This window comes from Maniola jurtina, chromosome 11 (assembly GCF_905333055.1).
Source record: "Maniola jurtina chromosome 11, ilManJurt1.1, whole genome shotgun sequence".
Lineage (NCBI taxonomy): Eukaryota > Metazoa > Arthropoda > Insecta > Lepidoptera > Nymphalidae > Maniola > Maniola jurtina.
The window spans coordinates 13,884,230-13,895,727 of record NC_060039.1 but is presented as its reverse complement, the minus strand read 5'-3'; the positions used below and the strand labels follow the sequence as shown (position 1 = coordinate 13,895,727).

General features: G+C 35.7%; 1 protein-coding gene across 1 annotated transcript; it reads left to right on the top strand.

Annotated features, from left to right (window-relative positions):
- Positions 1-8,462: 8,462 nt before the first annotated feature.
- On the top strand, positions 8,463-8,816 carry LOC123869743 (CUGBP Elav-like family member 4). Its single transcript, XM_045912742.1, has one exon. The coding sequence runs from the start codon at positions 8,463-8,465 to the stop codon at positions 8,814-8,816; it is 354 nt and encodes a 117-aa protein (XP_045768698.1).
- The last annotated feature ends 2,682 nt before the right edge of the window (positions 8,817-11,498 follow it).

Below are 11,498 nucleotides of genomic sequence, written 5' to 3'. Positions count from 1 at the left end.
CTAAACATTAGGATATCAGCACTTATAAATATAGTTCCATAATAATATAAAATTTATTAGAGTACCCAATCCTTTCTGAAATTACAGCTGGCTCAGACGTTTGTTAATATATAATGGCGTCGAATTAGTGCGTACATGGAGCAGCTTTGTACCTAACTTCCACCCGTATGAGACCTTTGCTTGGATACAACTTTATATTATACAGCTAGTAGAGGTCCTGAGTAATTTATGCGTACATATCATAATGAATATAACAGGTATAATGCGTAAAAACCTTGTTCTCACGCGCCATTTTAACTTTATGTGTCAAATTTCATGTCAAAAATACGATTTAGTTCTTATTTTAAATGTGAACCGAATTTTTGACATGACAGTTGACCCATAGAGTTAATGGCGCGTGAAAACTCATTTTGTACCACGTACCACGATTCGTACGATGATTTTGAGATATCCATGTCTCAAAGGTCTTTAAGAGGGCTCTCTCCGTCACTCGTTTCATACAATGGTAGTTCCAATTTCATTTGAATATTAAGCAACCAAAGTCCATGAAATTTTGCAGACATATTCTAGAAACTAATATCTATGTCTGTGGTTTTCCAGATTTCTGTTAAAATATTCGGTTTCAAAGTTACGCGGTCTTAAAAAATTTCATACAAATCTTTGAGCCCCTGTAATTTTAAAACTACATATTTTTAGAAAAATCTAAAACACCACAGACACAGATATTAGTTTCTAGAATATGTCTGCAAAATTTCATGAACTTTGGTTGCTTAATATTCAAATGAAATTGGAACTACGATTGTATGAAACGAGTGACAAAGAGAGCCCTGTTAACTATACCCTTGCAATAAAATAACGTCAATCCGTTGCCGCGTTGCTCCGTTGCAACGTGATTGAAGGACTAACCATTACTAACAAACAAATACACTTTCGCATTTAAGTAGTGATTATCAGCATTGTCTGAGCAACTCTAGAATTTTATTGTAGACTAGAGAATGCCCGCGACTTCGTCCGCGTGGATTTAGATTTTGATAGATCCCGTTTGATTTTCTGTTTAGAACTGTTTGATTTTCCGGGATAAAAGTTGCCTATTTCGATTACAGGGACGCAAGCTATAATACTTCGGAGCAAACATACAAATTAGTTAAGTGGATGGGTCTTTAGGAATCACGTGGGAACTCTTTGATTTTCCGAGACAAAAAATAGCCTATGTCCGTCCCCGGGATATAAGCTAACCCTGTAGCTTTCGTCAGAATCGGTTACACTGTTGGGCCGTGAAAAGGTAGCAGACAGACAGACAGATAGACATACAGACAAACAGACAGACACACTTTCGCATTCATAATATGACTATGGATCTAGCCCGGGCAAAGTTGCCACGTCTGTTGGAGGGCAAAGTTTACTTGTGTCTTGGGAACTCTTAGCTAAGCACCTTAGTTAAATTATATCACCCAACGGTGTGACTGTAGTTTGTACTTTGCAACAATGCGAGGGTCAATATGCTAATGACGTGGAGAAGCTTGAATTGTTATAATATTTTTTACCCACGGCTGAATGGAAACGGTAAAATTATGCTAGTAAGTATTTTTCTGTGTTTTTAGCAACTCATCGTCGCAGCGCATGCAAAATCCGCTATGTATTTTTTTTAAGATTAAGTTAATATCATTTTGTTTGGTTTTAAAAGGCGTGTATTACGTGTAAGAAACCCGTTTTTTAACCCCCGACCCAAGAAGAGGGGTGTTATAAGTTTGACGTGTGTATCTTTGTATTTGTGTATCTGTCTGTGGCATCGTAGCTCCTAAACTAATGAACCGATTTTAATTTAGTTTTTTTGTTTGAAAGGTGGCTTGATCGAGAGTCTTCTTAGCTACAATCCAAGAAAATCGGTTCAGCCGTTTGAAAGTTATCAGCTCTATTCCAGTTACTTTAACCTTCACTTGTCGGGGGTGTTATAAATTTTTAATTTACACTTGTTAGCATGTGTGCTAGTTCAAGAGATAACCTTTTTAGCTATGTGATTTTGATCTTAAAGTAAAGCGTACTTTAAAAAAAAAATTAAGTTTAAAAGAGTGTACTGCTAAGTACCTACTGCTAAGTACTATGAATTCGTCTGCGTGGATTTCAGTTTTTGAAAATCCCGTAGGCACTCTTTGATTTTCCAGAATAAAAAGGCTATGTCACTCTATAGGTATTTAATAATTATACCTACCCCACCTACCCATGCAAAATCATCCCGTTGATCCGTTGCTCCGTTGTGACCTAATGAAAGAACAAACCAAGAAAGCATAAACCATTAAATAAACTACCCAACAAACAGACACACTTTCGCACTTATATAATAGCCATGGGTAATGATGCAAATTGATGTGTTTGTTTGTTAAATTGTTGCTTGATTGGCAATAATATGTCTATAATCTATATATGTCTATAATCTATAGACATATTATGAGACAATACAATATGCAAACTGAACAGGCGGTCTTATAGAGTTTAAAATTTTACATTTTCAGTATGAAATGTTTAAAAGAGCTCATCAGATGGGTATACATTCCAAAAAGCAAACTAGAACCCGCCTATTTACCACAAAATGTTCTATTTGTTGGTTACATAGTATCCTTTTGGGGAAAGTCAGCCACGGGGAAACACAAAGGAAAGATTTGTACTACTGACGTTGATATAATAGGTACTGGAAGCCTGAGTACGGTAAAGGGAAACCTTTAATCAAATTAATTTAAAACGTATTTGCCATATAAATAAGGTTTAGTTTTGAATGGCGATTTTGTTAACAACTCTTCGAATTTCACTTTTACCACTCTTTTACAGTGTTGATAGTACAATTAATGAATGAATTTTGGTACCTAGCTATAAGATAGTGGTACGTATATTCACCACGAATAAAGCTTTGATTTCAGATTTAGACCTATCTTGCAGTCATAAAATCGAATCCATTGTTAGTTTTAACACTTTGTAATACCTAATTTTTAGAGTAGAGATAGTTGTCCCAGGTGTTTTTTAATTTTCTTATAGAGATTTTTAAATTTTGAGTTATTAATTATTATGAGTGCATAATAACTAAAAAAAAAAGCAGGCAATCTTTAAAAACCACACTCATAATAATTAATTAAAAAAAACCGGTACTTAAGCAAAATGAACACGCCCTAATTTCACAAGCGTGAAGAAAAAGCGCGTTCTTAAGCGATATTGTTCCTTTATTTTTGATAGATCTAATCTGCAACAATCTATGGCGCTTTACTTAAATGTCACACAAAAAAAAAACGGTTTTATTAACGCAATAAAACGCATATTCTCAGTTTGACACGCGTGACACAAAAGCGTCAAAAATAGGGACCAATTTTAATATCTCCCGCCTCGCAACCCTACCCCTCGAAGCCTTTATGCATGTATGAGTACATTGTGTGTCCCCACTTCTCGCAATCATAGAATTTCCATAGCACCGGAACACATTTTCCGAACGATATTTGGGCTTCGAAACAATTCTAGAACGTTTTTTTATATAATATTCGGAAATAAAGGCTTATATGGAGCAGTTAAGGCTTTTTGTTGTGTTTCTCTCGAAAAGAATGGCAATTACAGTAAACGTTTTGTGTTTTCAATAAAAAAAAGAAAGGAATAGGCTTTTAAGGAAGATTTATGCAGCACCGTGTGTAAGATAGAGTAAATATATGTATTACCATAAAGAACTTTATATTATGAAGTAACTGATGCGACTATGTCTGTGTGGATATAGAAAAAAAAATCCCGTGAGAATTCTTAGGTTTCATGGGTTAAAAAAACCAGCTTAGGTCGTTTTTCGGACATAATTACATGCATAAAATCAACCTGAGACAAACACAGTTTCGCATTAATAATATACTTAGGTATTAATGTTTTTTTTATTCGGATACAAGTTAGCCCTTGACTGCAATCTCACCTTGTGATAAGTGATTATTCAGTCAAAGATGGAAGCGGGCTAACCTAGAAGGGGTATGGCAGATTTTCCGTGGCTAGTTACCACCCTACCGGCAGTGCCGCCAAGCGATTTAGCGACCCAGTACTATGCCGTGTAGAAACCAAAGGGGTATGGGCTGATTAGTCCATACCCCTTACCATTTATAGCTTAGGTATAGTACTCCAAGTTATCATAATAGCATTTTCAGAATAGGATCATTAACTCCGGAGATTACTCCTTACATTCAAACTTACGAACTTTTCCTCTTTTTTTTTAATAAAGAATATTAGCCATGCTAGTCATGACTAATACTCCCCTTTCGACCATAGTGCAACGGGTGGGGTTTGAACCGCCGACCTTTCGGAATTCAGTCCGCTCGTCAACCGTTGAGTTATCGAGGCTTTATAATATCATGTGTTAGTGCAAATGGGTGTGTACCCAGCTCAATGAAAAAAATCTGAAGCAAAAAATTAAGGCATGAAGAATTTTAATAAGAAAGAAGCCTGAGCAAAAATCCCCGCCAAATTTCACCATCGTCACCCGGTCCCCAAGCAATTTCTAATTCATTTTTTCTAAACAACCATTAAGGGCGCGAATCATCCAAACTGAGGCTGGCAGGTTGGTGGAGAAGGGACGGCGTGGGGTGGTGCTTCCCCTTCTATTTTCGGAGCTTGAATTATAGTCCGACCAAACATTGAAGACCTTTTTACCGAAATTCCCTTTCCGTTTTACGACTGCCTCCTAAGCATTGGCGGATAAATTATTCAGTGAAAGTTTTTTTCTTCCGATGCTGATGTCGGTTCTCGGGGTTTAATAAATGCTAAACGCTTGAGTGTGAGTCAATATTGTTTCCGTATTTTCTGTAAAGGAATAAAATGTGTTTGTGTATTAAGTAAGTTTGTGTGTGTTACTTGGGCAGTTTCAGATAAGTATTATGAAGCAAATTCGGGCCTCTTTCGACCTCGTGGGAGTATCTTAAAATTTTTGAGGATCTACGAATTATCTTTATGTCTTGTGTGACTTAAAAAGTTCATTTTATTATTCCGCGTACTCAGCTATTTTTCTCTAAATACCTGTACCTAAAATTTTTTATAGGGTTTAACAAATAAGGATAGCAATAGAATAAGGAAGGAAGCAACCTATCTATACCACCATAAAAGCAAAGTGTATCCATTTGTCTGTCGGGCTGTTACCTTCTCAAGAACAACCACTGATTTTGATAAATTTTTGTATAGAGGTAGCTTGGAGCTCGGAATCGGATATAGGTAACTTTTATCCTAGAAAATCAAAGAGTTCTTCCGGGATTTATAAAAAACTGAAAGCAAGAACGAAATAGGTAGTGGGCATCATTTAGTAGGCTATATATAAGTCCTATATATATCTGTACGTGGCAGTAAAATAAAATCAGCTTATGTGAAGCAAAAAAAGCACTAATGGTCGATGACCGCAAATTGAGTTATCATAGTTACTTGAGACCTTTCTCTTGCCTTTCCCAATCTTAGATTTTTTTTTGATTGGTACTTAACCTTGAGAAAATTACGACAACCAGTGAAACATAAAAAAAAAAACCACACTAGATTAGTGCTCAACTATAATAGAGTTATTATGAAGCTAAAAACTTAATAAATTTTGCAAACTAAGTAGGTACCTAAGTCGTTAAATCAGATTTTATCAACGTACATAAATTTAGGAATTAAGTACTTTGAAGGAAGGAATGAAGGACTTTGCTTTTAGTTAGGTTCCAAATTATAAGCCTAATTTACTGAATTAATAACTTTGTCATAAACTGCCAACATTTCCGAATTACGTAGGCATATGTTTAATCGTAATCCATACTAATATTATGTGAAAGTATGTTTGTCTGTCTGCCTGTCTGTCCATAACCTTTTCATGGCTCTTCGGGTTAATTGATTTTGATTAAATTTTGCACACAGTAATCTTGCACACTGGAGACGAAAATAGGGTACTTTTCTTCTGGAAAATCAGAAAGTTACCATGGGGTTTTCACAAAACATAAATCCATGGGAACGCCGGATATAATATCTAGTAAGGAAAAAATATTTCTACGAAAATTTTATGTATGCTTAAGTATCTAGATTTAAGGTCCTCATATATCAAAGCTTTATAGTTGACATAATTATCAGATTCATTCTAGCTTAGCGCGCGTGGGCTTCTCTATACACAAAATCTTGATATGCATACAAATATTATAGATATTTCTCCAAAATAGAACAACAGCATTGAAACTCTCTTAAAAGCTATTAAAAAAAAAGCTATAAAAAAAGGTTATTATAAAGTCTTACATTAAAAGTGATACAATAAAATAATTTCAAACAAATGTATCAATAAGTAACAAGTTAAAATTCTTGTGTACCAAAGGTTGCAAATATAATAAGAAATCATTTACGAAATGTTCGCCTTTCAAAGGCGCATATCACAAATGTTAGCAATACAATTTCTTGCATGGCATCGCATGTACAAGATTCGGAATAATTGATCGCATAGCAAAAACTGAGTTCATTTGCCTATAAGCTAAGCTGACAGTTCCATGGTTTGCTTCTAGTCAGTAAATATTAAAACGACATTTTGTACCAAAGGTTGTGTATATATGCCATCATTTAGGAAGCGCTTGCTTTCAAAGGCGTACACCGCCTAGGTATATGCTTTCTCTACGTATATCACAAATGTTAACAATACAATTTCTTGTATGATACCTCAAGGTACAAGATTCGGAATAGTCAATTTTGTCACAAAAACTGAGTTTACTTGACTCCAGTCAGTAATAGTAATGTCCTTGTATACCAAATGTTGCGAATATAATAGTAATTTATTTATTATATCTACTTAAACAACTTCATTACTTAATACTATGACAAAGAATAAAATACAGGATAGATTTAAAAACAAAGGACCCGAAGATGTACTCCCAAACGAATATTGCCCATGGCAGCCAATCTTCATAGAGATAAGCCAACTGCGCGGGAGATATGTGCACAAGTGTGTACGCAAACACAGGTGCACTCTATTCCTTCACTCTCATAACACGATGGGACGGTGATCTGACGCGACCGGAGAGAGATGAGGCGTAGAACCGATGGTTTTACGTGCTCTCCGAGGCACGGGGGTGACACACCGCTAAACCGCGGAGTTAGGTTTTTTATTATTCAGATAGATGTTAGCTCTTGGCTGCAATCTCAGCTGGTGGTAAGTGATGATGTAGTCTAAGAGGGAAGTGGGCTAGTACCTACCTACTGAGATTTTTGGCATGACGCAAGAATTGAACCCAGGACTTTATCCGCAGTCGAACATGCTAACCACTTGACTAACGAGATTGTTGTGAATATATGCCATATATGAAACGCTCGCCTTTCAAAGGTTTTCATCACCTATATATATGCCTCCTCTACGCCCCAAGCAAGTTAACAATACAACATCGCTACAAGATTCGTAATAATCAACCGCGTCACATAAACTGAGTTCACTTGCCTCTAAATATCCGCGAGGGTGAGAGAAAGGGAGGCCTGTATCAAGATTCGAGGCTCCCCCATAGCGTACGCTATGAAAGGTCCGGGAGGGAATTTTAGGTTAGTGGACATGTAGACATATAGACGGGAACACGGCAAATTTGTTGCCTAATTTAGTTCGTGTCTTGTTGTGTTAATTTTGTGCGTCGAGTCATCGTTCTTCGTTGTCGTGTGATTATTTTTTAGAGCTGTAAATAATACGTGTATTAGGATCCTTAAGTGACGGAAAAACTGAAAAAGTGTGCCGTAAAAACACTGTGTATGCTGAAATACTAATCGTGAATGTTTTCGATGGATAAACGTAAACGATAAATTTGCGGTGTTTGACCAATACGTGAATTAAAAAAAATATATAGTGTTGCGAATACTGTTTTGTTAGTAAACAGAACGGCGTGCGTCCGCCAGTGTAAACACTAACGCGTTAACCGTGTTACTAGTAAACTTTTTTGGGTGCAACACAATACCTCTAAATGTATGGAATGTTTTAGTATCGCTAGCTAGGGAATAACCGCTCAAATTTTACTCAGTACCTAAATCGTGCCAATATAAATAAGCGTACATATTAAAATGTAAATATTATAAAGTTTTAGCAAATCTAAGTGTGAAAGAGTACAAAAAAAGAAAATTAGAGAGTCGTGAATAAAAATATAAGTTGTTTATAGGGTAGCACGTGTGGAACATTGAGTGGGTGAAATACACGAGGTCTCCGAGCCGCTACTATAAGGATCGATAACATTACGCATTACGCGAACGAGACACAAACACACACATACACACAAAAACCACGCACACCGACGCACCCCACCCTAACGCCCTCCGAAAATAAATAGCCCGCGAAAGCTTTAAAAGAAAAACCGAATTTATATAGAGTAAGTGATAAGTGATAACTGATAAGAAACTATAGTACAAAAACACTGTGATTAAAACGAAAACTGAAAACTTTGTAATATTAATTACCTATAATACTCAATAGTTATCCAAAAAAAAAAATGTTGGTGGGAGCTAACATTTACAATCCGGGGGTTTATTTCCCGGGTTTCGTGCAAGCCCCGGTGAAAATGGCTCAAAGCGGGCAAGAGTCGAATGCTAGTACGATGCCGTCTACGCCGGTCCATTCGGTGAATGATACTAAGCGTGGGTCGCCCTTGACGCCAGCGGAGCGGACGGGCGCGCCGCCCGGCGCCGGCAAGGACGCGGTGAAACTTTTCATCGGCCAAATACCCAGGCATTTGGAGGAGAAGGACCTCCGCCCGATGTTTGAGGAGTTCGGCAAGATTTATGAGCTAACCGTGCTGAAGGATAAACACACGGGCATGCATAAAGGTAATTTGCCACTTTGTTGAACGTTTTTCAGGGCTTTTGTACTTCGGAGCGGATTTAAGAAACATTTTCACAGCAAAATTTTTACATATTATAAGATTTCTAGCGTTTATCACAAGATGTAAGCTGACTGCAATAATTCGGACTTTACTATAATAAGTTTAAGCGAAGAATTGTATATGCAATTTTTTGTAAAGAATCTTCAGGACAATTAAATTAGACTCTGGAGCAAAAAGTGTTTTCAAAGTCTAGCTTTTTTTTTTGACTTTTCTTTGTTTCTATGTTTATTCTGTAACTTATGTAACTGCCTACTCGATCAAAAAATCTAGGATAAAATATCTTTATCTACTTATACATAATCACCATCACAATTTTTGGGTAAGGTCTGACGAAATCACAAACACAATCTTTATGATAAATTATTACACTTTTATTTCATATTTAAATTTATTAACTTTTACATTTGTGTCAAATAAATGTTGTTCCTCTTACGTTAGTATATTTTTGAATGTCGTCGTTTTAAAACCACTCTTACAGGTAACCTCTCCACGTTTATTAGCCACTCCCCTTTTTATCTTATCGTTATCGGCCAATCCAAATTGTACAATGAATAAACTTAGTGACTAATATACAAATCATCAAGCTCGTTTCACAAATCATCTAAGTAATAAAGATGTTTTCATCTTATATATTGATTACAAATATTATCCTTTATTATGCTACAATTCATCAACTAAAAACTATAAGAATTTTATATACAGTACGTTTATCGATCAGATGTTGAACAACTTCAGCCAATCAATGACGCCTTCTAATATGATGTTATGATTTGAGTGGCGCCAACTATGTTTTATAGATAATTAATATGGGCCAAGCTTACAGCTCGGCCATCCTGTTTTAAGCGAGTCTCATCGCTTTTAAAAAAAAATTAAAACTTAAGTAACATGTAAACTTCACAACCAAAATGACAAAGACTTAGTTCAACAAAACAAAAAAAAAAATTAAGATAGTAATTAATTAAATTAATATTCTTGCTAACTTAACTAGAAGGAATATACAGTTTTATTGATACATTGGTATTGATTATGATTGCAACTTAATTTTAGAGCACTCGCAGCACCCCTTTCCATCCGATATAATTAGAAAATAGCAGATAAACTCAATTCAATTCCAAACTATTTACCCTCGCAACTTTACCTGCCAGTCTACAGTAGCACTCAAATTTAGCCTTTAATCTAAAATTCATTTTTCTGTTCTCTTCCGCTAATATTAAAATATAAAGATGCAGACACTCTAAATTTATAAATAATTTTTCAAAAATCATAAAGATATCAAAAATTGCGAGACCAGTAGCAACTAAAGGAGGCCTCAATTTAATCAAAGAAGGTAGGTATATGCATAAAGTCCGAAGCATCAATTATAACTCACAAGCCAATATTTTACAGGAACACTCAATAGAGATTTGGGGATGAGCATGTAAAACTAATTACTAAAAACTACTTTAAAGGGTTTCAAGTATCTCAAAATAAATTGTTAAAAGTTCTGTTCCAACTAGACTCTCCTTCCCACTAAAGAATTATATAAGAAAACTGATGAACTATATTATATAAGTCAATTATACAAATTCAAAATATGTCTATTTGTTAGGAAAATACTATTAAAGTCCGTACATACACGCATCACTTTAAAGCTAAATCTCATAAATATGGTACACAAAACGAACATACCTATTATGCTACAATTACATAAAGCTAGGACTAATTATGGTATGTAAACTACCTAGCTCTACTACATAATGTACTTGCCGAAACTCATACTGGAGGAAAAATCTTTTACAAAGTTTAAAGTTTAATCAAACAGTGTCAAACACCATAGATATCTTAGCTAGATGTAGGTATAGTTCGTTAACGAATATAACGTGTTTTGACTTTTTATATTATTGTATAGTCACCATACCTTTAAAGATTATGTTTTCTTCTATATTTATATTTAGAATCGGGAGCGATTCTTAATATGAATATGTGTAAGTGAACTTCTTGTCCTTTTGATAAAATAAACTCTCTAAACTTAAAGTTAATCGCCGCCAGTTCTCGATTTAAATCACAAAACATTTTCATACACTTTCAACGCAATAGTTTTACGCACATATTTTCTTCTTCCCTTCTTATTGGAAAATCGCGGATTCCGAGCCTTGGCGCGTCTCTCTTCTACCGGGATACATATGTGATTGTCCTTATTTCCCTCCAGATCCAAATTTTTAATGACCCTTATCCTAGGGTTCTTTCCCTCCAGATCCAAATTTTTAATGACCCTTATCCTAGGGTCTACCTCCTTCCTCCTATAGGACTTTTTGTCCATAGCCCGTAACCTCGGGGCTTTCCTTCCTTGGGACTTTGTGTCCCTGACCCATACCTAGTTTTGGGTCTTTCTTTTCCTCATTTATTCATTTCCAACATCCTTGGATCCTGCAAACATAAAACACTTTGAGTAGACCGTTCATTTAATTTTGTTTCATAAGCATCCATCATAATACAATCCGACCTAAGAGAAGTAATTTTACTTGGTAACCTAGAAAACCTATTATCATTATTATAATTTAGTTTTCTCCAGTTCCGTACCCCTCGAAGGGTGCCTACGAGACCCTATTTTCTAAACCTCTGCTCTCCGTCCGTCTGTCCGTCTGCACGTGCGTCACGGCCTGAACC

Excerpts from the sequence above, each read along its gene's own strand:
- LOC123869743 (XM_045912742.1), top strand. The coding sequence starts at position 8,463 with ATGTTGGTGGGAGCTAACATTTACAATCCGGGGGTTTATTTCCCGGGT.